General features: G+C 40.8%; 11 protein-coding genes and 1 long non-coding RNA gene across 14 annotated transcripts; 2 read left to right on the forward strand and 10 right to left on the reverse strand.

The window, feature by feature from the left end:
- Window positions 1–1,621: 1,621 nt before the first annotated feature.
- Window positions 1,622–2,683, reverse strand: LOC145708228 (uncharacterized). Of its 2 annotated transcripts, XM_081785894.1 has the most exons (4): window positions 2,310–2,683; window positions 2,184–2,273; window positions 2,072–2,141; window positions 1,622–2,031 (listed from the first exon to the last, which is right to left on the reverse strand). In XM_081785894.1, the coding sequence occupies exons 1-4, from the start codon at window positions 2,463–2,465 to the stop codon at window positions 1,652–1,654; spliced, it is 696 nt and encodes a 231-aa protein (XP_081642020.1). In that variant the 5' UTR covers window positions 2,466–2,683; the 3' UTR covers window positions 1,622–1,651. The 2 variants fall into 2 exon arrangements, with proteins under 2 accessions (XP_081642020.1, XP_081642011.1); XM_081785885.1 differs by having other exon boundaries at window positions 2,184–2,674.
- Window positions 2,684–2,688: 5 nt separating this feature from the next.
- On the reverse strand, window positions 2,689–4,074 carry LOC145711941 (serine/threonine-protein kinase Nek1-like). Its single transcript, XM_081789630.1, has 5 exons — window positions 3,928–4,074; window positions 3,746–3,884; window positions 3,251–3,698; window positions 2,861–3,209; window positions 2,689–2,819 (listed from the first exon to the last, which is right to left on the reverse strand). The coding sequence occupies exons 1-5, from the start codon at window positions 4,013–4,015 to the stop codon at window positions 2,689–2,691; spliced, it is 1,155 nt and encodes a 384-aa protein (XP_081645756.1). The 5' UTR covers window positions 4,016–4,074.
- Window positions 4,075–4,870: 796 nt separating this feature from the next.
- LOC145711942 (sulfhydryl oxidase 1-like) lies at window positions 4,871–6,972 on the forward strand. The gene is made up of 6 exons (XM_081789631.1): window positions 4,871–5,117; window positions 5,182–5,605; window positions 5,644–6,088; window positions 6,126–6,510; window positions 6,553–6,723; window positions 6,764–6,972. Exons 1-6 carry the CDS (start codon window positions 4,871–4,873, stop codon window positions 6,838–6,840), a joined length of 1,749 nt encoding a protein of 582 aa, XP_081645757.1. The 3' UTR covers window positions 6,841–6,972.
- LOC145711362 (N-alpha-acetyltransferase 60-like) lies at window positions 6,870–7,815 on the reverse strand. The gene is made up of 4 exons (XM_081789077.1): window positions 7,761–7,815; window positions 7,478–7,718; window positions 7,296–7,435; window positions 6,870–7,236 (listed from the first exon to the last, which is right to left on the reverse strand). Exons 1-4 carry the CDS (start codon window positions 7,803–7,805, stop codon window positions 7,087–7,089), a joined length of 576 nt encoding a protein of 191 aa, XP_081645203.1. The 5' UTR covers window positions 7,806–7,815; the 3' UTR covers window positions 6,870–7,086.
- Window positions 7,816–7,841: 26 nt separating this feature from the next.
- Window positions 7,842–9,744, reverse strand: LOC145711364 (uncharacterized). The gene is made up of 7 exons (XM_081789079.1): window positions 9,513–9,744; window positions 8,975–9,472; window positions 8,740–8,930; window positions 8,551–8,691; window positions 8,247–8,501; window positions 8,079–8,201; window positions 7,842–8,036 (listed from the first exon to the last, which is right to left on the reverse strand). The coding sequence occupies exons 1-5, from the start codon at window positions 9,740–9,742 to the stop codon at window positions 8,395–8,397; spliced, it is 1,167 nt and encodes a 388-aa protein (XP_081645205.1). The 5' UTR covers window positions 9,743–9,744; the 3' UTR covers window positions 7,842–8,036; window positions 8,079–8,201; window positions 8,247–8,394.
- A 29-nt stretch (window positions 9,745–9,773) lies between these two features.
- On the reverse strand, window positions 9,774–15,947 carry LOC145711363 (intersectin-1-like). Its single transcript, XM_081789078.1, has 15 exons — window positions 15,657–15,947; window positions 15,397–15,616; window positions 15,008–15,355; window positions 13,864–14,961; window positions 13,555–13,819; window positions 13,169–13,444; window positions 12,937–13,124; window positions 12,801–12,887; window positions 12,674–12,761; window positions 11,273–11,724; window positions 11,102–11,224; window positions 10,883–11,064; window positions 10,688–10,840; window positions 10,385–10,640; window positions 9,774–10,340 (listed from the first exon to the last, which is right to left on the reverse strand). The coding sequence occupies exons 1-15, from the start codon at window positions 15,944–15,946 to the stop codon at window positions 10,107–10,109; spliced, it is 4,260 nt and encodes a 1,419-aa protein (XP_081645204.1). The 5' UTR covers window position 15,947; the 3' UTR covers window positions 9,774–10,106.
- A 39-nt stretch (window positions 15,948–15,986) lies between these two features.
- On the reverse strand, window positions 15,987–17,513 carry LOC145711368 (tyrosine-protein phosphatase 1-like). 2 transcript variants are annotated; one of them, XM_081789083.1, is made up of 4 exons: window positions 17,403–17,512; window positions 17,123–17,300; window positions 16,768–17,078; window positions 15,987–16,720 (listed from the first exon to the last, which is right to left on the reverse strand). In XM_081789083.1, exons 1-4 carry the CDS (start codon window positions 17,458–17,460, stop codon window positions 16,530–16,532), a joined length of 738 nt encoding a protein of 245 aa, XP_081645209.1. In that variant the 5' UTR covers window positions 17,461–17,512; the 3' UTR covers window positions 15,987–16,529. The 2 variants fall into 2 exon arrangements, with proteins under 2 accessions (XP_081645209.1, XP_081645208.1); XM_081789082.1 differs by having other exon boundaries at window positions 17,123–17,513.
- On the reverse strand, window positions 17,510–17,982 carry LOC145711369 (uncharacterized). Its single transcript, XM_081789084.1, has 2 exons — window positions 17,849–17,982; window positions 17,510–17,802 (listed from the first exon to the last, which is right to left on the reverse strand). Exons 1-2 carry the CDS (start codon window positions 17,925–17,927, stop codon window positions 17,540–17,542), a joined length of 342 nt encoding a protein of 113 aa, XP_081645210.1. The 5' UTR covers window positions 17,928–17,982; the 3' UTR covers window positions 17,510–17,539.
- A 72-nt stretch (window positions 17,983–18,054) lies between these two features.
- On the reverse strand, window positions 18,055–20,219 carry LOC145711367 (solute carrier family 35 member B1-like). The gene is made up of 5 exons (XM_081789081.1): window positions 20,066–20,219; window positions 19,833–20,021; window positions 19,572–19,789; window positions 19,409–19,527; window positions 18,055–19,369 (listed from the first exon to the last, which is right to left on the reverse strand). The coding sequence occupies exons 1-5, from the start codon at window positions 20,168–20,170 to the stop codon at window positions 19,062–19,064; spliced, it is 939 nt and encodes a 312-aa protein (XP_081645207.1). The 5' UTR covers window positions 20,171–20,219; the 3' UTR covers window positions 18,055–19,061.
- Window positions 20,220–20,383: 164 nt separating this feature from the next.
- On the reverse strand, window positions 20,384–21,778 carry LOC145711365 (uncharacterized). The gene is made up of 7 exons (XM_081789080.1): window positions 21,668–21,778; window positions 21,532–21,621; window positions 21,165–21,446; window positions 20,929–21,123; window positions 20,812–20,882; window positions 20,657–20,770; window positions 20,384–20,616 (listed from the first exon to the last, which is right to left on the reverse strand). Exons 1-7 carry the CDS (start codon window positions 21,774–21,776, stop codon window positions 20,500–20,502), a joined length of 978 nt encoding a protein of 325 aa, XP_081645206.1. The 5' UTR covers window positions 21,777–21,778; the 3' UTR covers window positions 20,384–20,499.
- Window positions 21,779–22,107: 329 nt separating this feature from the next.
- Window positions 22,108–23,461, forward strand: LOC145711943 (2-oxoglutarate and iron-dependent oxygenase domain-containing protein 3-like). The gene is made up of 6 exons (XM_081789632.1): window positions 22,108–22,224; window positions 22,272–22,442; window positions 22,494–22,677; window positions 22,719–22,929; window positions 23,007–23,119; window positions 23,189–23,461. Exons 1-6 carry the CDS (start codon window positions 22,119–22,121, stop codon window positions 23,436–23,438), a joined length of 1,035 nt encoding a protein of 344 aa, XP_081645758.1. The 5' UTR covers window positions 22,108–22,118; the 3' UTR covers window positions 23,439–23,461.
- A 22-nt stretch (window positions 23,462–23,483) lies between these two features.
- Window positions 23,484–24,101, reverse strand: LOC145711370 (uncharacterized). The gene is made up of 4 exons (XR_014135163.1): window positions 23,979–24,101; window positions 23,822–23,933; window positions 23,688–23,775; window positions 23,484–23,640 (listed from the first exon to the last, which is right to left on the reverse strand). It is a non-coding gene; the product is annotated as an uncharacterized LOC145711370 (long non-coding RNA).
- Between the last annotated feature and the right edge of the window lie 246 nt (window positions 24,102–24,347).

Here is a 24,347-nt window from a genome sequence, read left to right on the forward strand (position 1 = left end):
ACCTTTCTTGGATCGCGCGGAATGTTCCCGCGGGGCAGAGTCTTGTTTTTATCGACTTGTTCTTTTATCACGAAACAATCTTTACTGTCCGTTTTTCTTGGGCTAGGCAAGTACTTTGCTGATATCTGATGATCTTATCGCTTCCACTATCTACTGTGCTCAATGAAAACTAATCCACAACCGTAAAAACTAGGTTACAGCCATGTTTTTATTACATAACATCCACTTGAACATCGAAATGAACATCGAAAGCCTAGAGCAGTGTGCAACTAGAACGCATCACACAGATCGTAACTCTCCCTCAAACACGCACGGGTCTGAACAACACTCACGTGATGAGAGAACAAGAATCTAGCAGCGCACATTCTATGGCTAGTAAAAATGGAATGTTGTGCTGGATATCTTCCATCAACACTATTTTAGAGCTCATTTTTCGATGATATTTTTATAAAAATAATTGATCTTAAACGACCTCACATGATCTGGGTTAGTCTAAAGGTTACACTTGATATTATTTATAAAAGTATATTTTCTTTTTTATTAATAAATCTTGATGTTGATTAAATAACGTTACAAAGGTTCTACATTTCATCATTTTTTAAGAATTATTTTAGATAAATAAAGGTATGATAGCTCTACAGAAATCGACTTATTCTGAAGGAAACAAACTTTTACGATAATTTTCTGCCCCGGCGCGCTTATTGTGAAAATAGTCTTAGCCGGTAATTTCATGAGTTCAACTTACCCGAAATTATTTGTGTGATACTCTTCTCTATTTCGTTCAGTATCTCTCTCGACGGTACTTAGCCCGTAAGTGCCGGTTTAATACTCTAAGTAGAAAACAGCGCCTGCGTGAAAATTATGTGGCCGATGTCTTTCAAGTTTCGCGCGGCGGTGGAGTCAACACCAGCGGCGCCGCTCTTACGTAACTCGTTATCTGGTGCAACTGGCCATCCTAGGTGCTTCTTCATGCATTTTAAAGAAGTTCAATAAAAACGAAGCGGATCTACAAGGAATCTGCTTTCCATCAGAAGAATACAACTACGATCAATAATGAATTAATTTACAATTAAACAGTTTAAATTAAGTTTAATTTAAACTTTTAATCCTAAAAACTGAAATTCTTATTCGCTATATTTTTAAATTTGGGACTTTGAAATTGATATTTTCGAATATATTATATATATCAGTATAAGAGTCGTTAAATTTGCAAATTTTCATCATAAAAAAACTTACTTGGAAATCGTTTGGCACCTCCTTAGGCAACTTCTTGCGAATAAAGTACTTTGGATTATGCATTTACCCCAAAACAAGCTCTATTTTTAAGCAGGTAGAAAGAAACACGAGCCATGCGCAGAATCCAGACGCTTATCTGGAATAATAAAAGTTCGCTTCAGTGAGCTGGAAACTGAACTTTACAAAAATATTCGAAAAAAAGGGATTTATCCGGGAGTTGACAGGGTAATTTGTCTTTTTACGTGGCGAGTAATCCATCTCTGAGAGGCCCTTCACTTTCGATATTCAGAACAACGACAAGAGTTTTATCTTCATTTTGAGGGCTTTATTGAACAAATTCTGCGGCTCCTTGTGCCGCTCGAATTCAGAACATCAGGTGTCAGCTCCTAGTTAATCCGATAACGGTGTATTTATTTCATTCGATCAGGGAATTATGAAGCGCACATTGATTATTTTGGATTGCAATAGTTTTATTAAAAACAATGTCAGGATTTTTTTCTACATTTTTAGGAGCTTGATGGGCTGCGAGGCTGTCCGTCATTTCGCACACGAACTTTGCCACCATGCTTTTGCCACGCATTGTCGAAGTCAACTTGGGAAATTTCACGAATCCCTTTTTCCGGATAATTATATGTCTAATTGAAAGAAAATTTACTATTTCAGGTTTTGCATCCGTTCCGTCATGTTTTCCAGTAGCTTGGCTTTGGATACTCTGAATTGACTGCTTCGTCAAAAATTTCTCTACATCTTGATCTCCTTTGCGACCTCTTCTAGTGTTTCCTCCATTTATAACATCTAAAAGCTCATTACTTTGTTTTCGTTTTACCCTTCTTACCGAGCTGAGCATGAATTTCGGAATTTTTGAAGACAACATATCTTGTTCCGATGATTTTTGAACCTGCTCCCTATTTTTAAAATTATTTTCAAATAATTCCAACATGATTTACCTGGGCATGAATCGGAAGAGCAAAGTACTGATATGGAAAGCGCTGTACTGTGTTCGTAACTTGTTGAGGAGCTGGAGGCTGGTATGTTCGCTGAAAAGTGCCACTAGAATAGCTCGGGTTCCTAACAGTTTGGACGGGCAGGTTGCGAACTGTCTCCATAATTTCCTCCATCTGGTCACTGTGCAATTGCTCCATCAATTTGTTCACCATCTCGCGATCGTTGGATTCTCTTCCGAGCTCTTCAATAAGCATCTTGATTTTGTCGTCACTTTCTTTCAGCATCTTTCCTCTGTTGTTGTAGAAGGCAAGTTCTTGTTCTGTCCTCTGCTTCAGCTCAAGAACCTGTCGAATTTTATTTCGGCGCTGACTGAAGTCAAGGAATGTTCGTTGATCAGCATGGCTGAGAGATGCGAGATATGGCGAAATTGGGGGGTATTTTTGGTCGAAGCCTTTTCATGGTTTATTTTGTTTTTTTTTTTGAAAGAAATAATTACGTCTAATATTTTCATTCATTTTGAACCATTCCCATGGGCATTTTATTGCTGGTTTGATTTTGAAGTTCAAGAAGAGCTTGCCTAAAAACATCCATTTCGCGCTGAGCTTCCGTGAAAACCCTTTGACACAGGTCCCGTTCCGCTTTTAACTGTTCAAAAACATATTTCATTGTAAAAAACTACTTTTGTTATTAATTATCAGAACAGTTCCTTCAAGTTCTCTCGTTCGATACTTGACCTGTTCGATCATCTGATCAATTCTGTCGCTCTCAGATTTGTGGTACTTTTTGTTCTGAAGAAACTTAGACAATTCGCTGAGAATCGCTTCTTGCTTAGGGTTGACCGGAGTAGAGTCTGCTCGCCTGATGTTGACAGGCTGAATTCCATTCTCAAGATCTCTTGTCACTGGAGCGAATTTAGGATGATTGAGAATATCAGTGATGTCTGCTCTACGGCTAGGATCCTGTTGTAAGCATCTATCAACGATTTTCCCAATGTCACATGATTTCCGGGGATATTGTCCGCTGAGAATCTATTTGTGTTAAGAAAAAGTATTCAACCTGATTGTCTTACATTAATCTGGAGTGTTATCATATTTAAAGGCGTCCCATCAAGGGGAACCATAGGATGATCAAGGAATCTTGCTTCATAAAGAGCACATCCGAAAGCCCAAATGTCGGCACTCCTCGTGTAGGGCTGCGATTTGCAAAGTTCCGGACAGAAATTAAGCGGGGTTCCAACGATGGTTTGGGTTAATGCTCGTGTAGAAGCCACAGATTTTGCGACGCCAAAGTCTCCAAGCTTGCATGAAATGCCATCTTTCATGAGAAATATATTCTGAGGTTTGAGATCACGGTGGAGGAGATTTCGATTGTGACAATAGCGTAGAGCAAGCCCTACTTGAGCCATCCAAATTACGACTAAGGACTCATCAATTGGCTTCTTTGTCTTTTTATGAAGGTCTATTTTCCCTTGTAAATCGCCACCGTCGCAGAACTCCATCACAATATAGCAGCAAATGCTAGAAAAAAAATAAATAAATAATCAAGTTCAACGCTTCAATCTAACTTTGGTGTTATGCTGAAATCAGTGTATCTAACGATGAAATTGCAATCAAGGTCTTTGAGAATGTTCGCTTCTTTTCTAGCATCTTCTTCATCTGAAGGTTGGGCAAAAGCAATCTGTTTCGCGGCAAAAAAGCCTCCATCTAAAAAAATATTTGTCAAATCTCAAGGTTATTCGATTTTTACCAAGATTTCTCTGTACCAAGAGCGCAGCCCCAAAGGCACCTTTTCCTAAATATCTCTGAAACGTATATCCAGGAATATTAACAGCCATTTTCTCTTAATCCTCAACAGAACGACGTTTAAGTTGGATGAGAAACGCGTGAAGAGAGGCTTGGCGTGTTGGAGTTAATATTTTCCCTTCGCCTACAAAAATGCAAACATAAAACCAAATTAACTTAAGTCACAGCCTTACAAAGAATTTTATCCCTGTCCATATCATTCAGGTCAATTGCTTGCTTCAAGTGAATCTTGCCACGAACTTGAAACCACAAAACATTCCGAAGACGGTAAGCAAATTTCTTCCCTGTCGTGTGGGCTTATAAATTATTTAAGCTTCGTCGTATATAAAGGAGGAAGAAAAATGATATTTTATATCAAAGTATAATTGCAGAAAGAAAAATGAAGATATTATCGTTATTTTTTGCTGCTTCAACTACAGCTGTTCGACTGTATGATTTGAACAACGCGTACACCAGATGCATGAATAGTGAGTTTTCGAATTAACTCTCAGAAGATAACTGAATTAAGATATTTTTCTTGGTCTGAAAACCGGAAAATACAGCCATCTTGAATTATCCCCAGAGAGACTCGAAGGCATCTGTGAGCACTACATGATGAGTATCATCGGCGACACGAATGTGAAGCACGACGAGAACGATGGGCATGCTCAGAGTCTTGGCTTCCTTGCAAACTTTATGAAGTAAACTAAATACTGTAAACATATTTTGCGTTTTTATTTCTTTATACATGCCATTCGTATTATACCTGTATGTTTTTCTAATAAAATATCAATCAATTAATTTTACACGAGTTTCTACGTCAACCGATTGGATACGTGGCTTAAATCCGGAACCTATTCAAGTGTTGCTTTTCGCCGCGCTCTTGAGATTTTCCTCAAAAGAGAGCGATGAAATTTTGGAATTTTATCCTTCCAGCTATTCTATCAGAGGATGTACGGCCTGTTTACGGACCAGAATTAAGACCGAAAATACCGATTGGTTACCACTTCTCATGGGCTGACGGAATTGTGATTCTTGATACGACGAATTTTGACCAAATTTATGAATCTGATACGGCCTGGTTGGTTTTATTTTATACAAGATGGTGTGAGCACTGTGCATCTTTTTCTGAAACATACAAGAAACTGGCTTTCGGCACGGGATAATAAATCTAAATGAAAAAGTAACCCTTACAGTCACTCTCGATATCCCTTTGAAGATATAAAGCAGTGGTCTCCAATCGTAAGAATCGCAGCAATAGATTGCTCTGGAGAAGGGGCTGATGGAGGAGACATTTCGCAAGAAATTTGCTTTCGGAAACCATTTAAAATTCGTTCGTTTCCGAGCTTTCGACTTTTTCCGCCTCATTCGCCCATAAACGAGGACAGGGAAAAGGATTACCCAGGGCTGGAGAGGAAGCTCGATCAAGCTACAAGTCATTCAAAAGATGGTTTTGTATGGACTGGAACCAGTGTGGCTGACGTGCGAAAGATGGCGATCGAGTTTATTTCTCCGAAGATGGACCAGAGTAAACTTCCGACAAAGCCGATCAAAGTAGAAACGATGGAAGAAGTCATTAGAAACGCCAACGAAAACGAGATTGTCGCAGTCTTCTTTGAGGAGAAAAAGGATCTGACGATGAGGTAGAAAGAAGTAGATGATAAAGTTGTTTACATTTTAGAACTATTTTACTCGATCACGCAGGATACAAGAACATTCAATTTCGCCGGCTAAATTTGAAAGAGGCGTCGACAAAAGAATTCATCAAGAAGATTTATGGAACAGCAGCTGATGATGAACCCTTTTGCATGATTTGGAAGAACGGAGAAATCGCTGAGATCATTCGTTATCCTGGATTTGCTAAACGAGCGTTTATTCGCAAGAAACTTCGAAGTTATGATATCGAAGCGCCTGAGTATGTTCTTTTGGACAATGAAATAGAGGCTGAAAAGCGACTCAAGCCTCAGAATGCGGTTAATACAGATGTCGTTGACCACACGAAACTATATCATCAAGATTTTGAGTCTGCACTTTTTCAAATGCTCAAAAGGGAAATGTTTGCTGTCGAAACTTTCAACGAGGATGAATCCACAACACTGAAGAGCTTTTTAAATTATCTAAACAAGGTACTCGGAATAATTTACGAGAAGAAAAACAATTTAGTACTACCCTGCACGGCCTTTGATCAAAGCATTCTTGACAAGATTCGAAGATGACATCAACCAGTTCAAAGGAAAGCTCGACCAGCAAATGTACAAACATTTCATCAGACGAGCAGACGGTTCCGTGGGAGCATACCTTCCAGCGAAGGAACGATATGTCGGTTGCGCAGGTTCGAAGCCAATATACAGAGGCTTTCCTTGCGCGAAATGGCAGTTGTGGCATTTTCTCACTGTTCAAGCTTATCAATCAAATGACGAGGGAGAAGTTCTGGAAATTTTAAAGACAATGCGTGAATACATTCGACTTTTCTTCACTTGCTCAAGTTGCAGGGAGCACTTTTTAGAAGCGACAGAGAATTTCCAGGATCAAATTAAGAAAAACAAAGGTTGATAATATTTTCTAATAAAAACACAACTGTTGATATTAGACGGAGTTCTGTACCTTAACAACCTCCACAACGCTGTCAACGAGCGAATCCGCGGTAGCAAGACTGATGATCCGCTCTTTCCAAAGAAATTTTGGCCGTCTGAAGGCATGACTGACGATGAAATTCTTGCACATTTGATTCAGTTTTATTCGAAAGAAAATCTATCCTCTGGTAAATATTGTTTTTGTGAAACTATAAACGGGACCTTTAGATTTTGTGCTTGCAACAACACAGGATGAAGCTATCGCCTTGCATTACAAAGATGGAGCGTGGAAAGATGAGCTTTGAAATCGACTCACCAACGTCATTTTGTTAGAATATTATTGAAATGAGTTTATTCACAATGGTACAATATATAAATATGCAATAGAACTAAACAATGCTTGTTTGACTGAGACGGCCTTTTGCGTTCATGCAGCATTGTCGGTTCCATTTAGTCAACCGTCGGAAGACGTTTACGGAGGTATAGAGTGCTCTCGATCAAGTTTTAATGCTAGATTCTTCGATAACAATTTAAGGTTTTGTAAGCTAATCTCAAACTTTTCCTGAATTAAAAAGGTTGACACAAAATTCAAAGGCAGGCCAGAATGAGTGATTGAAGAACAGAACGTAACAGATTCCAGTGGCTGGTACTCCATTGATAGAGTAGTAATAGGGCATTTCAAGATGAAGTACGAAATCTCGCTTTTGAAGGTTTCATTTCAATTTTCAAACCGAAAGATCAATTGACGTAAAACCATTTCCTTTTCGTAAAACTTTCTGGCAGCAGTATTTGACGATAGGACGTGGAGGTAGACGCAGGAACAATTGAACTCTTTGAAAAATTGTAATTGTTGAGCAAGAAGTTTGGAAGCTAATCCTTGGCATCTGTATTGTTGACTCACTGAGGAAAGCTTTAATAACAATCGATGCAGAATACATTTACCGCCAAGTGAGAGGATATAACCAAGACGAAATTCATCGTTATCGTAATAACTGCCCGGCAAAAGGCCATGATCTTCAGGTTGAACTTGAGCACGAGTACGAACTTCCCCAATGGCAAGTGCAACAATTTTGTGGCCGATGAAACCGCCAACAGAAATTGTTGCCCCGCCAGTTACATAATTGTACCAGGCGTCAGGATAGGAGATGGGGAAGAGCTCTTCGCATAGAACTCTCAGAGTGCTCTTAAAACAATGTTTATTCGTTCAGTTTTTCGGCGATCTTACCAAGTCATCCCTGGTAACAGCCCTGAACACTATATTTCCGTCCATATAACAACCATCTAAATAAGTTTTTCGGTGAGATGATTGAACATGTTATTTTTGCGCAATATGAAAAAGCACAGGGTTAGGAACTATCAAACAGAAAGTAGGAATTGGAGGAAAAAGTACATTTTTTGAAAGAGAGAGGGTAATGAATTTTGAATTGGATCAGCCAAGGCCAGCAATATAGTCGTCGAATTCGTTCTCATCGTAATCCTCGATGGCTTCGCAAATCTCTTGCTACAATGAAAGGTCAGAAACAGGTCTATATTTGTAACTAACAATTCCATCAATATCTTCTTCTCTATTTTCCAAGTGGCTCAGCTCTTTCGGCTTTCGAAGACTCTCGTAAAGAATCGACGCCGTCTCTGATCTTCGCAACTCTTTACTGACGAATGCACCAGCCTTGAATCAGCGTCAATTCTTTATCTCAAATTCATAAATTCTCACCGCTGGGACAAAAACATCTTCATCATTGGACAGCTCAATATCAAGCGAGGGACCATCGTCAATATCCATATTAATTTGGCCGAGACTTGGATTACTTGCGCAAGGTGAACAAAATCCTATCGACTTGGATAATCAATATTTTTGACTTTTATTCGATATAATTGTTCACCATCCTTTGAGACTTTGAAGAGTACAGTGGGGATGTTGAGCGGTGACGAGGGTCGAAATAGTTTGGTGCACTATCTGGAACGCTCTCTGGAATAAAAATTGAGAGCTATCCTCCGTGATTTCAGATCATTTCTACCTGGTTCTGCGCTTACGAAGGCCCCACGAATAGGAATCTGCATGTCAATAGGATCAGGATGTTTTGGAACAGGTGCTACTTTTATCCGTCTCGCCGGCGAGCTAGCATCGCCATCCCAAATTCCAGGAGGAGACTGTGGACCTATTCATGTGTTATTAAAGCCGCAAGAATGGCTAATTGACAGCTTACATGAAGATAGGGATGAGTTGGACTGCGTTCTGCTTATTCGGGAAGTAGATTCAGTGATAGGAAAACGAGGGGATGAAACTTCGCGACGTGTGAAAGAAGTGTTGCTGTTTGAATAAGAGCCGGGTGAAGAAGAGTAGTAGCCGCCTGGTGGTGGAGCAGAAGAGCCGTATTCTGATGCCGCCATAGATGACCTACAATTTATTCCATAATTGATAAAACGAAAACTGAAACTAACACAGATTCTGGACGATGCCTTCTGTTGATAATTCCTTCTTGGACATATCTAGTTGGGGTTTTTCCAATTGGCCTGGCAACTGAAACAGGCCTCGAAGCCATCGTCGGTTGAACTGTGTTACTCGGACGACCAAATCCAAGCATTCGCCGATAGGTACATGTAACTGAAAGTTCGCCAAGAGGAGTAGCCACGTGACCGACGAGTAGGCTTCCACGGGACTCGCCGAGGAGATGCATATCCGGATCTTTCTTGAAGATCTCGTACTTGATGTCAAACTTGTTCTCGCTCCAATCTCGGCAAGCAGAGTAAGCGGGGAGCACCCTGGTCAATGAAATTAGTGATTTGAGGAGAAGACACTGTCGCTCGTAAACTTCAGAATATTTGCTCTCGATTGATTTTTGCGTTTCAACTCTGAGTTCCCAAACTTCGACAACTTGAGCAATATCGCCTTGGATGATACTGAGTTGGCAGCACAGTGGCTCTTCGTAAGGAAGCCCACTATAAAGAGGATATTATTTCAGATAGAAATTTCTGCTACCTTGATAAATGAAATTTACATTCCTTGTGAACATCTTTAGCCAAGACAGTATGGGTGTTGATATTCAAATTGAACCAATCTTGAGCCGGTGGATCGGGGTTGCTTTTTCGAAACACTCCTTCTGGCGAATCTTGCCTTCTTGACTGTATAATAACTTGCAACGATCTAGAACAGAATAGCCGAATATATCTCTGCAGCTCTACGCGTGCTTTCTCGTCCAAAACAACCATTATCTAAATTCAAAAATGGTAAACAATGATAAATAAAATACAAAAGTTTCTTTGTGAAGAAAGGATGCACTAGATTGAATAAAAATAAACTTGGATTGGTTACTAAAACTTCTCCCTAAAAGAGATATATCTAAAAGAGAGTATTCTCTTTGCGGTTTCTTTACAGGGGAATCAAAAGGACGGGTTGAAAATTAAATGAAGAAGTTTTCAGTTGAGGTTGGCATTTGCAAGAATTCAGTTAAAGTTTTTTTGAAGATAGGAATCGGAATTTCCGTCGTAAGGTTTTTAAGTTTCGTTTCAAGATTGATGAGTGCAGATGGTGTTTGTCTTTGTTTGTTGGAATTTCTGGAGCAACGCTGAATAGTTATTGAGGTTGGCGGACTTTTTGGACCCATGAGTTTCGTTCTTCGGGCGTATCGGATTTGAGAATGACTCGGCCCTCGCGTCCATGAATTTCGAATGAGAAGATATCCCCTGGCACGTCAGTTACTGTTTGAACTGTCAGAGGCTTGCGGTACAGCTCGAGTCTCGTGTCAGATTGAAAGATCCCTTTCGGGTCTAATAGGGGCGTTTTCGAAGTGGTGAGAATTAGAATGAGCTAGAAATCAATTAAAAAGATGTACTGGGGAGAGTATTTCCTACCCTGGCAAACTCATCCTTGCACAAGAAAGCCATGAATACACGAGTAGATTTTTTCTTCTTCCGCAAGACGCCCGAATATAAAACTGAAGCCAGTCTTGATGGAAAGTCTCCTTTATGCGAAACATGCGTAACTAGCCAGTCAGTTTGCGTAGCATCTTCAATAATGGCTACATTCGCATTAACTGCAGCAACGAGCTTGTTCGCTTTTTCAATGGCTATATCGATGCCTTCTAGGTTGGGGTTGATTTTCTTCGCGCTAAATAAAAGAAATGAAAAAGATGAATTTAAAAAAGACGATCTTACTTTTCGAGAAGTACCGGATATTTTGTTATTCGTTGAAGAGGGTTGAGCAGGTGGGCTTGTAGATTCATTCCTTTATTCTTTGAGTCTTCTTCGAGCTTTGTTAATTTGAAATCAAAACTACTGTCAGCGTCTCTTCTTTGGCGAAGAGTAGCACTAGAAAATTATTCAGGTGCTTTTGGACAGAATAAAAATCACCTTGAGCTTTTTTGAGTGGCACAGTAGGTTGTATACGCTGAGATGAAATTATCGCTTAGACTTTCGGCAAAAGTCGAAGGATTAGAGCTAGATTCGAGCATCATGATCAAAAGCTGCGAGTTTTCAACTAATTCAGCCCAATTTCCAAGGGTTGTTGTTAGCCCGGCGACTTGGAGAGCGGGCTAAAAGCTTAGCAGATGAAATAAGAACCAGCTTTACCTGAAAAGTTTGAAAAACAAACTCAAGCTGCTCGTAGTACTGCCTTTCAGTATTAACGAGCTCGTCCCATGCTGAATTCTGCCCACCAGACGACGACACAGGGGGAGCAAATGGTCCATTATTCTTAAAATGCCGTGTTAGTTTCTCTTGTATATGATTGAAAGAGGTTGCCTGATTTTTTGTGTTGCCGAATGGAGTATTCCAGCCAGGAGTATCAGGCTCTGCTTGTGCTTGGTATGGTGGAGGATTGTCATAGGTTTCTTGCGTCTGACCCCAGGGATCGTCAAGTGTCGGGATCGCTGTCTGACTTTGTTGATTGCCCCACGGATCATCCGAAGCAGCAGGTGGGGCGCTGTATCCATCATTGCCTCCGAAGGCAGCTTCAAATTGATCCAAACCGTTTGCCCAATCATCGTTTCCGCCAGAAGCGCTCTTCATCGGAGCATTTCCAAAAGGATCGTCGAACGCGGGAGTTTCTTCAATCGCTAATTGCGGAGCGCCGAAAGGGTCTTGTCCAATATTTTGTATGTTCTGGTAATGATGCGCTTCTTGTCCCCCATTTGAAAAGGCGATTTCTTCATCGACATGAGCAGGTGCATGGGGCGCGTTCGAGTTATCATTTTCTAAGGAAATATATATCTTATGAATACGAGTTCCTGTGTTATATTATTGGGATTAATGAATTGAGTAGTAATTAGTTTCAAGACAAGAAGAGTTTAAATGCTTGATCCTACTTTCTCAAGCATATTAACTCAAACAGAGGCTAACTAAAACTATTCGGCAAATTATAAGCCAAATTATTCGAATCATTAGATGGAAATCTAACTACTTTGTAATTGATTTTTTGAATGTTTTATTAAGCTGAAGCGGTGCTTTAAATTTTTGTGATAGAAGAAATATGAAGAACATACATAAATAAATTATAGGAATATATTGAACAACTTAAAAATAATAAACATATTAATCGTCTATATAACAAAAAAGAGAGTAACGATCAAAGTAAGGTAATAATTGATGAATTATTCAGTAAATCAGGTATTTTGGCAAGTATTTAGTAACTATTTAATTCTACGAAGAAAAGCTCATCTACAAACATTGAAAAGGCCAATTGAAAATCAAACTTAATATACCGGTAGATGCCATGCTTTTAATAATGAACAAACATATTAATGAACAAATAATGAGTATCAATGTATTTTTTTCTTTGAATTTCGGGTAAGTATTATTGCAGGGATATAAATATAATCAGGTAATGAAATCATAAAGGAATAAACTTAAAGTTGAACGAGATGGTATTGTTGGTGTATTGCAAAGACTATATTTAGGAAAGAAAAGCTTGAAGATAAGGATTTATAAGAATATTCGAATGTTTGGTAAACTTAATCTAATATGAAAAATATCACACTAGCTGTAACTACTGTTAGCCATGAGAAGCATGCGTGAATGATGAACACAAACAAAGTTAGTTCTTATGAAACAGTGTTTTTGTGCGTTTTGATTTTGTAGGATTGGTTGGAAATTTTCCAATTATTCGTTAATTTGAAATCGAGTGATGCGCAAACTATCACTTACTCTCGCTAACAAAGTTTGAGGGGAAGGTGCCCGACTGGCCGTTTTCAAGTCGCCCGTGCCACCAGTTCGGATCGTCGCGGTCGATAACCTGAAAAATGCAAGAATATTAAATGGGCAATGAGCGTACTGTAATCTGGTCTCCAGCTTTAAAGCTCAAATCTTCAGGGGATGAGCCATCGTAATCGAATTGAGCGGTAACGACAATTGGTTGCTCCTAAATCGTTCATAGAATAAATTTTGGAAAAATCTGAAGAGTTTCTTACAGCAAGAGCAGCGGGGTCTTCCACGAAAGCTTTGGGGAAGATTCCTTCTTTGCCCGATTGATTGATTCCAGTCCACCATTCTCCATCTTGGCTGATCACTTGGATTCTGTCTCCAGCACTGAAGCTCAGATCGCTCTCCTCTTGTCCCTGGAAGTCGTACGCGGCGATGAAAACAACACCTTTGCTTGCTTAAAATTCAAATTTACGAAACTGAAAACAAAAGAAGTCTTACATGGAGAGGCAACTGGAGCAGCAGCGGTAGAAGCTGGAGGACCAGCCGGAGCAGGTCGACTAGGCGCCTTCTTTTTAGGTGCAATTTGCACAGGAGTAGTTGCAACGTAATTTTTAGGGAACCATCCGTTTGAGCCGTCAGATAGGCGCCCTCGCCACCACTCTTCTTGCTTTTCTAGAACTTCAATTGATTCTCCGGCGGCGAAGCTCATGTGTTTTGCTTCATCCGATTTGAAAGGATGAGCAGCAGTGACAGTTTCGATTACTGTTTCGTTAACTTTTTAGGCTGATTATAATTGAGTGAAAATTTTGATTTTCTTGTAGTTTTGGTAAGATCTTAGTTTTCAATTTGATTTAGTGAATTTTTGATTTTAATGAGAGCCCAACCTTGCGCAGCTTGGCCTAAACTCATCTCGCCAAATTGGTTGCCTACTGGCGTAAACGAACTGTTCATAGCCTGGTTTTCCTCCTCCATTTCAGTAACGTAGGCCTGGGGGAAAAGACCGGACTGCCCATTTAGATGACCGAAAAACCACTCGGGCTCGCATTCCTTGGCTAGATCGACTTCGATTACGTCTCCATCACGGAAGGTTAATTCGTCTGGGCTGCGAGCGTCAAAGTCAAAGCTCGCCATATATTTCTTTAGGTTTTGCTAAAAAGCGTTCAAATCAACTTTGAATAGTTCTTTTTTCAAACCTGTGGTTGTGGCCAAGCACTCCAACCATTATCATTATTACTAACAGGCGGTGCTGTACTTCCAAAGCCGTCTGTTTGAGTCGGACTTCCAAAGGCATTTCCTCCGAATCCCTGATTGCCGAAGCCTTGATTGGGACTTCCAAAGCCTTGATTTCCGAAAGCAGGTGAAGAGCCAAACGGATCCGCTCCGAACCCATTTGATTGAAAAGCCTGTTGAGAGGGCGATTGAACAACTTTTGGTTTCAACTCGTCGGGAAGCCCGTCGTATGGGTCCTTTCCGAGCATTTCGTTCATTTTCTTGATCTTTTCTATTGACTCAGTTTTCAGCGTTGTTTCAGTATCGACCTCGATTCGATGTTTTCGTGATGTTTCTTTGGTCTCATTTAGTAATTGTTCAGCAGTCTCGCATTGTTTTGTGATATCAGAAACATCCTTTTCTCGGCGTTTTTGTTCAAGTTCTTGAGAGACTTGCAGTTTTCTGAGGCGTATTCTCTCAACTTCTTGACGAGAAGCGGTCAGATGCGCTTCCATCGTTGCGATTTCTGCCTTATCTCGAGTAGTTTTGCTGCCACTTGCTGAAAGAGTATCGTTTGCGCCTTGAAGTCGCATGCGAATTTCATCCCTTCGCTTTCTCGTATCTCTTTCAGTCTCAAGCTGTGCCTCTTTTTCTTGGCGCAACTGATCATGTTGATGTCTTAACCTCGAGAGCGTCTCCTCTATCCTTTTTTTCTCTGTGATCATTTGCTGTCGTTTATTCTCGATCTCAAGCTTGTACTGACGCTCTTGCTCTTCTCTGCGTTTGCGTTCCTCCTCCTCTTGAATTTTGCGCTGTCTTTCGAGCTCTTCTTGGCGTTTTCTTTCCGCTTCTTGTCTTTTCCGCTCTTCCTCTTCTTCCTTTTCTTTTCTGCGTTTTTCGGCTTCGAGACGGGCTGCTTCTTGTTCAGCCAGAATTGCTTGACGTCTTCGTTCGAGCTCTGCCCGGCCACGTTCCATGTTTTCCCGGCGTTCGTCTTCGAATGATCGAGGTTTTCCAGCACCGGAACCGGCAACGCCGCTACCAGCCAATGCCTCGGGAAGTTTTTCTGGGATAGGAACACCCTAAATATGATAGATCAATAAAGAAATGTCCACGAATTAAGCTCACCTTTAAAGCCGCCTCGCAGAGACACATCGCCGCAATAAACTCTTGTCTACTCAGCTTTCCGTCTCCATCTTGATCCGCTTGTTGCCAAATCTTCGCAAGAGTCGGCTGCGGTAGCCCAGTGTCCATCATGATTCCTCTCGCTCTGGTGCCTTCGATGAATCCACTTTTTGATATATCGTGCGTGTTGAATTTCTGGTTGAGCTTACTCTTCTGCATTGGAGTGACGGTCCAGTCGTGCGGACGATTACTTGGATTGATAGGTGCTGAGTTGCCGGGTATGCTCGAGGTTGCCGTCATTGGCTTCGACTGGCCGAAATTAAGATCGAGATTTAATCCATAAGAACTGGGCTTTAAAAAATTTAGTTGATGCCTTATGAAGTTCTACTTACAGTTGAAGTACTTGGAGCAGAAAGTGGTGTCATCACTGGCGCTCCTAAAGCGCCTGGGTTCATGGGCGTCATTGGCGAGTGATAGGTACTGGCAGGCCCGGTAAGAATCGGCCTCATTTGAGGATAGCTTGGTGTCATTCCCATTCCAGCATTACCAGTCAAATTGGGGTTGATTCCCATTCCCTGGTTTCCAAGATGACTTCCGGACGGTGAAAAAATACTAAAAATATGCATGGATTAATCCATGATTGACCACTTACTGAGGGGGGATAGAAGATGGCAGTTGTTGTTTGGTAAGTGCCATTCGTACTAACTTCATGGCAACGCAAAATTCCTTCTGATTCAACGCGCCGTCTTTATCATTATCGGACAGGATCCAAATCTGCCCAAGAACCTGGTTCGGCAAACCGGAACGCATGAAGAATGTCCGGGCTATCTCGGCGGTAACTTTTCCGCCAGCGGAGGGGAGCTGCGAGAATTCACGGCTGAACTGGGTATTTTCATCCTGCGATAGTGTGAATTCTCCTCCGACTCCTAGTCCACCAAACATTCTGAAACGATCATTTTCTATTAATCCTGCAACACACAAATCTTAGTCAGAATAAGACTCAATAAATTATTAAATATTTTCTTTTATGAAGGTTCAAGAGTTTAATAAAATACGGGGCAGCAAATTCAGTCATATAACTGTCTCCTTTGAGTCCTGTTTGTCATTTGTTATGCTATCTTTTTGATCTTCAGAGGTTGTCTCTCTTTTCCTTCTGTCGATCGACTGTTGGCTCCTAATTTCTTCGGCGAGGTGTAAGATTGTGTTGCAGACAAAAATAAATTGTTGCACAGTCTTCAAACGGGAATCAATACAATTTGGGTGGGATCACGGATATTGGACAGCAGCACTCTGATTGAGACTCTCGAGTAACACGTCCTCTCACTTTATTGATTGCCCAACCTTAAGGGCTCTAGGCTACCGATTCGCGTTATTAATCAACTCATTCACTAGTAAAGGGGGTACTTACTATTTATCTTACATACTCAAATTGGATGGACAGTCTCTCAAGAAAAATATCACGACTTCCATGAAAAGACCATGGGAAGGTGGAAAACACATCAGACTGAACACCTAATGGATCATTTTAAAAAATTAAATGATTGATTCCAATTTCCTGAATCAAACAGCCGCGCTGATCGCGCATTTCCTCGAGTAGCGCCTTAGGATCAACAGAGAGGCCTTTCTCAAGGCGCTCCCACGCTGCGTCGAGCGCGATCGTCACTCCTGTCCTACCAACGCCGGCTGAGCAGTGCACGATCGTGTGAATATCATCTCCTAAAATAAATTTATCTAATACGAATCTGATCGATTGATAAGCGCACCAGATTCTTTCTTGAGCGCTCTGATCTTTCTCAAAAAGGTTAAAAAGTGAGCTGGATCGTGTGGCACTCCATGATCAGGCCAGTCGACAAATTGAATGTGGTTCACGTTTCTAGTGGTTCCATCTTCGCTTCGGAATTGAAGTTCGCGCGCAATCATTCCCTCGTTTTCCTGCTCTTCGTTGAGCAATCGGACGGTCAACAAATCGGGATTCGTGAGGTAAACTGGTTCGGGCTCTTCGGGCCAGTAGTCTTCGCACTTTGGCCGGCCCAGTTCGCGGGTTTGCGTCACCATTACTATCAACGACGCGTTGCTGAAATTAATGATTAAACCAAAAATACGCTTTCAAAATTGAACCTGTCGTAAATCATCTTCCAAAAGTCATTTTTCGTGTTTTCAAGTGGACCTTGGCTAGCAATCCAGCGTCTGTAATAGCCGCTTGAGTTTGCTTGCTCCTCGAGTTCTTCGTCGCCAATTAGCATTTTGACATAATTAGCGTTAATATAGTCCCCTTGAGCGGTGGCCGAGTCTTTGCCTGGAAAAAACGTGTTAAGCCCTGTAACGATGGTTTTTTGTATTCGGGCTCGAATACCACCGGATGATGATGCTCCTCCTGCGGATGAGCTTTCATCTTTACCAGTGCTGCCGCCAGATACATAGGGTCGGAGAATCACACGCGTCTTGTCGTAGGGCATAATATCGATGTACCGATTCTTTTCGCGGTTTTCTTTTCAAAGTGCACGAAAAAGTTTTTTATTGGATCGAAATAGGAGATTATTCGAAGCACTTTCCTTGCCTCCTTGCTTCCTTGAAGGTATGATGGTTGAAGTAGGGAGGCATTTGGTAATAGTAATCTCTGTAATGACCACTTCGCAGGTTCTCATCGATTTGTTTTAGGTATTCCTCTTGGATTTCTTCTTCTTCGGATCTTTCCTCGGAGCTCAGTTCTTCGCTCTTTTCGTTGCCCGTTGCTGCATCGCATTTAGGATCATTCGCGCGCTCATCGACTTCTTGCTCTGTCGATTCATTATCGGAGGCTAAATTCATTTACACTCGTTTGCCGAAGCAGTGTTGGCTAGTTACCCAATGTATTCGCAGGCTCGCGCTTATCGCAAGAGTTCTCAACAGAGTTTTTTCTTTCTACCGAGTCCTCATTATTCATTTTACATGTATACGATACTGTACTGTCTGCGATTTTGACTGACGATTTTTCTGAACAAAAAGAAGATTATTTCAAGCTTAAAAAAGAAGAGCAGAATAGACAGATATAAAAAGAAACACCAGAGAACTTGGTAGCTTGAAGATTTTATTTGAAAGAAATTGTCTATCTCTATTTTTGTCTGATCGATAGTTTTGTATGAGAAAAAATGAGATATCCCAATTTGGGATTCCCAAATGCAAACTTACCGGCTTGCAAATTCATACTCGGGCAGTTTTTCTCAGGCTTTGACAATTGATTTGCAACTGATTGAGAACTCGAGAAGCTCGCTTTTGAGAAAACTATCAGTGAAAGTCCTGCACGAGGCACTTTCATTTCTTCAAAAATCAATCTAAACTGCTAAGTCTTCATTATTTCTAACATGCTTGATTATTGGTATCATTCGTACTTTTTGATTGGTATGAAGAAAGAATGAATATAAAAGGAAGATGATACTATAAACTGGGCATTCTGGTTTCGTAAATATGAAATTTTCGTTTCATAAAAGGTTTTTCTTTTGAACTTCTTGGAACTTTTGAATCTCATCTGGCCAACTCTCAAAAGGCTAAATTTTCTTATTCAACTTACAAAAAGAAATTGAATTTCTAAACTCAATTGAGAATTTTAGCCGACCTAATCATCCACTACTGACCCCAGTTTATCGCGAAAAAGAATATATTTTCTCTCTCTATCTCTCAATCTTTTGACTCTGCCTCTGCAAATAAATAAAATCTGTTGGAATCCAGGATACTCAAATGAATCGAGTTCAAGACAAAATTCTGTCTCCAAATCTCTTTAATTCTCTCTCTCTCTTTGTTTCGGGAAGGTAAGCCTAAGTACTCGTTTTTGTGTATTTCTTCCTCTCTTCCAACAAAAAATTTATGACGGTGAATCATAACTGGACTAATTTAATAATACAAATCTTAAAATCGACAATCACTAGTAAAGAATCTCTCTGTTTATCGAAAATAAATACGAATGAAAAGGAATGGTGGAACTAAAAGCATTTATTGCACACAATCATGACGAAGTATTCTTATCTCGCCGTATTTTTCTCATGACTAGAGAGAAAGTAGCAAAGTACGTGAGATTTTTTTCTTATTTAGACTTTTTCTTTTGGGCAGCAGCTGCTGATTTCGCCTTGGACTCGAGGAAGCCATCGAGGGCCAGGCCGACAAAGACGAGGACTGAGCCCGACCATTGTTGAGTTGTCAAGCTGTTGCCAAAGAGTACGACGGAGAGGAGAATTGTGAAGAACTTGCGGGTCGTCGTGACGATAGAGCACAGCAGGGGACCGTAGCCAGTGACGATGGAGAAGATGAAATGCTGGCCAAGGGCGGAGCAGACTCCAAGAGCGGCGAGCCATTTGAGACAATCGGGATTGCGCTGGACGAAGCCGAAGAAGCCTGAAAATTTTATCAACCCTAGTCTAACCCGAACACTACCGAAGAAAGTGCCGCTAGCGAGACTTTGTCCAACAAGAACAATCAACGCGACCAGGTTCAAATTCAACATCATATTAGACTTTGGACTTTGGTAATTTTTCTTCATGTATTCTTGGCAGCTAAAAATTATTCCGTCAAACCAAGGCCACCCAAAAACTCAAACCTCGCAACGCAGCCGTCCATCGCAAGAGACGCAAGAATCCACAATTCTCCGCTTCCAAGCTCGCCACTTGCAGCAGATTTTTTCGGGTTGTACAAAAAGGTGACGACTCCAGCGACAATAAGGAAGACGCAGAAGTACTTGGAGAATTTGTAACTCTTCTGTCGGAGGAGCAGGCACATGATCATTACCGCTACAGGCTTACAGGACTTTCCAAGAACCTGGAAAAGGGAATGATGACAGAGAATAGATGGCTAAAGCTACCTGTGTTGGATAATTGACGTGTTTTAGCGCGTAGTTGGAGGAAAGCATGGCAGTGACGTAGCATATCGCACATAAAATGTAAATTATCTTCGGTGTTTTATCAGTTTTGTCGCGTTTCGAACCAGACCAAGCGGCAAATACCAAATTCGAAAGCACCATCGTAAAGACCAACTCAGCTTGATACACAAACTAATCACAAAATGTAAAAAATAACTTGTTATAATAAAAGATACCTTATCATCTTCATAATCGGCCTTGGTAATTTTCTCTTGTGCGATTCCCAACAGTCCGTAAAACGTTAAAATACCCCCGGCATAGTACAACTTCTCAAATGTCATTTTGGCTAAATGTTACTCTAAAAAATTTTTCTCTGGTACAATTATTCAAACGCCGAAAATTGCTCTAGGCCGAAAAATGGGAGAGAGCGTGCGTCAGCATGACGTGGTCAATCAAGGGTGAAAAAGCGCCGCCAAGTGGTAATGGGTTAGTAAATTAGCTGCGCAAGAATAACCCTAGACTTGTTTTTTTAGAAAAAGAGGAATTTCTGGAAGGAGAATTTTATTGTTTCTGTGAACTGTGAAGAAATATTGCATAAAAAGAATGACATGGAAAATGATAGGAAGTAGAATTTCGTGTGGTTGAATAAATGGAGCTGAAAAGAATCAACTCAAGAATCGAACAAACGGCGAATGTCAGTCGGATTAGTCGGAGCTCGACAAAATGGGCAGGTTCGCCGTTGATGCACATGCTGAAGGCAGCATTCTTCGCAGAGAAAGTGGCCGCACTATGAATTTGTTGCAAAAATGACCTTGTTTCAGACTTACAGGAAGACTGTCCTTGGCTCTGTCGGCTTCGAAGCAAATACGACATTCGGAACTTCTTATTGTATATTCGGAAGCGTTTCTTTGTGGAGGATTGATCATTTCTTCTTCGTTATTCTTTAAAAATGACTTCTCTACTCCTATTCCGGGCTTTTTACCTCTTTAGATTCTTGTTCCATTTGCAAGTTGACAATCCTTGCGTTCAATTCAGATATTTCTTCGAGATATTCTAATAATTGAAAAGAAAATCAATTAAACTTGCAAATTGGCATTACCGCTTTCGAGATTTTCGACTGTATCTTTGAGTTTTTCTTGCTCTTGTCGTTCGCTTTCCCATTTTTGCTGGAACTCGTTGTCTTTTTCTTTCAGTTTTTCTTCGAATTCGTGCGTTTTGACGATAAGTTTGGCTTCTGATTCTTGCAATTGGTCTTTCATTTCTTTCACTTGGGCCTCCAGGTCTTTGTGCAACTCTTAAGGCTGTCATAATCAAAAACGTTTTTTAGTAACTTACGAAAGTATTTCTGTCTTTCTTGGTTCATTTTGGTCCTGTTAGCAGTCAGTTCGGAAAGCGCATTTTGAAGCTCGCTCGTTCGCCCGTCGCAAATTTGCTTCACTTTTGAAAGATCTTCACTCGCTTGTTTTAATTTGTACTCAAGTAGGGCTGGTCTGTGGCGTCTTTCGTAACGGACTCGGAGATTTTTGTCGAGCTCTTCCAAGCTACTCATCCAAGCTCGAAGCTCTTCTTTTGGGATTACGTTTTTGTGTTCTCGGCGAAGGGATAGGGCGCGACTGACTTTTACCAGATTGAAACTCGGTTGTTTTTGCATGATTATCTATTGACAATAGACTGTTGTCAAAAATGCTTATTCAAACTGTTCCTAAAAGAAAATTGTTCATGTACAAACTTTCTTCATCCCTTGACGCACACGACTGACATGGCTTGAGGCGAGTTTCCAAGATTTTCAACGCTAAAGCATACTTTCATATTTCCCAACGAAAATAGGGAAAACGAACCCTTGTATTGTGCTGAAGGAGCGCCAGGAATGGTCGAGTTTTCTGTGAATTCTTCGGCTTTGGTCTGCAGGTCATCGAATGTTTCGTAGCGATACAGTTCCGTTAACATTGCTGAAATGAAAGAATCTTAGCTTTTTGATTATAATTGATCGATCATTTTTGTTTATATTTTTATGAGGAAATCATGCAGTAATTTTATCTGATGAATTTTAATTTATTATTAGAATTAATTCAATCTGCCAATATGGCAATATTCTCAGGAGCACAGTTTCAGTGAACGATTTGTTTTTGGTTCCTCTTTATTAAAAATGAATTTGGCAACGTCATTTCTTCAAGGACAGCGGATTGGCTACGCTTCGCTGCCTCATGGCGACTTTCCACAGCGGCGAAGGGAGGATTTCCAAATATTGCTTTTCGGAATTTAGTGAACTTATGGTGTCTCTATTTTAGAATGGTAGAGGAGGAAGTTAGAAAGCGGGCGACCGAAAAGGAAAAGAAGCCCGACCAGCCTGAGAAAAAGAGGCGAAAGAAGAAGAGAAAGGAGCTTGTTTATCGAGGTTTTTTGAAAATTGAAGAAATGGTAAAAAGAGAAATTTTTAACTAGGGCCGGAAACATGGAAGGTTGTGCTGACAATGGCGATTATTGGTGGTGCTTATTGGTTGTGGGTTAATGTTATCAACAAAGAAATAAAAACACTTGCATCAGTGGCGAACGACGATGTCTACGTATACAAGGAAGTTAAATGCTCACCAGAGCATGCTGAAAAGCCGCAAGGTAACTTTCAAACAAGCAAAATTTTCACAGTTTTCTTACTTTCTTGTATAGTGAAAAGATGCACTCCAACAAAATGCGGCCGTCTAGTGCTCGACGGACTTTTGGCTCCTCGTGAAATCGAAGTGCTCAATCGACTTGCGATCGAAGGAACTCAAGCTCTTGGAGGTGGTGCTGGAGGAGCGTCGATCCTCGAGCTCTCTTCTTCCACCGTCTCCTCGGGTGAAAAATTCCAAAGGTACAGCCTTTCTTCCCCACCGTAATTCAATCATTTTCTAGCCTCTTCCAGCTGCGCGAAGCATCCGTAAAGAGCGACAACGACAAATTCCGAATCATGGTCGAGCGGCTCTACTCGCGCGACAACCTCGGTGTTTACAACTCTGCCAAAGAAAAAGTCAAGCAGGCGATTGAAAATGCTTTTGGCTTGGAAAGCGGCGTCCTGTCACTTGCTTCCCCTACCTTTTTCTCGCAGGAATTTGCTCTTAACAATAGACTGTTAAATTGATAGGATCAAAAAGCTGGTAACTAACCTTCTGGGACTATAGGTTTTATTAGCAATAAATAAAGTTGTCTCGTGAACCGGCAAAGACGGAAAACGACGAATATTGGCACTCGCACATTGATTCGAAACAGTATCCGAGTTTTGACTACACTGCCTTGGTGTATCTCAATGATTACGAGTAAGTGACAGGGCTAAGGCTGAGCCGCTTAGCAATCTTCAAGTTGCGGGTATAATAGAAGTTTTTTAGAAAAGACTTCACCGGCGGTCGTTTTTTCTTCGAGCCATCTGAAATCGCCGGTACCGAAGAAGAAGAAGCGGTGGAACCTCGAGCCGGACGCGTGTCTGCCTTTACCTCTGGCGCCGAGAATCCTCACCGAGTAGAACGAGTGGCAAGCTCTAGAAGACTTGCATTTACAATGGGCTTTACGTGCAATCCTGATTTCGCAATTGCAGATCCTGCTTTACCTCCCCTGCCAGAAGAGTCATTTGAATCGTGAATAAATATAGTATTTAAGTGTCAGTCGAAGATTAAGGCGAGTCCCTTGTTCGACGTAGCCTTAATTTTTCCATTTAAAAAATGTTACAGCAGTTTATTGATAGTACGGGTGTGCTGGATAAATAGTGTTATTGACCGTGCATTTTCTGGAAGGAATCAAAGGCAAGGTCCCGCAGGTTTTCATGAATGCGTAGTTTTGCTTCCTTGAAAGTTCGAAAATAAGAATATAAACTGGCACTTCGGAAATTACCTTGAGCCTGATTTTCTCATCGGCGAGAAGAAACTTGTCTTCGAATTTTTCAAAGTCTGGTGGAAGCTCGCCCTCGCTGATGTGCGATCTTCAAAACGTAGTAAAAAGTTCGTGGTAGATAAAATAATCGTTACCTCATCTCCCACATTTCGAGCTTAGAAGAAAGATATCGTCGCTTTTCGCTGCTTGATAGTGATAAGATGTCTTCCTCGGTGTAATTCGGAAGTCTAAGCTGTGAGAAGATTCCTACGAAAAAATATCCTCTCTTGGTTAGACAATAGTAGGACTTACTGACGAGCTCTTCTCGGTGCTTGTTTTTCTTGGCTTTGGTAGTTGTTCGTGCTTTCGGTGTCTTCGGCTTATTCTTCGGTGGAGAGCGAGTAGTTGTTGCTTTTTCAGTTCTTTATTAATTCAAGATACTTGAGTATCCTGAAGGATTATATTAGCTAACATTAACGAACTTTTCCTTCATTATTATTGACTTTATTCATTTCGATTGAATCTCTAGCACTCAAGCTTTTTTAAAGTTATCGCACTTTTTTGCGCAGCTTTTGAAAATTGCTCTTCCGCACCCGGAGAGCAGATGAAAATCTGATTAACAAAAAGTCGGTTGAAATGAAAATATGGTTTGCTGATTTCTTATCTAGAAATTATTCCATA

Source organism: Oikopleura dioica, chromosome 1 (genome assembly GCF_907165135.1).
Source record: "Oikopleura dioica chromosome 1, OKI2018_I68_1.0, whole genome shotgun sequence".
Classification (NCBI taxonomy): Eukaryota; Metazoa; Chordata; class Appendicularia; order Copelata; family Oikopleuridae; genus Oikopleura; species Oikopleura dioica.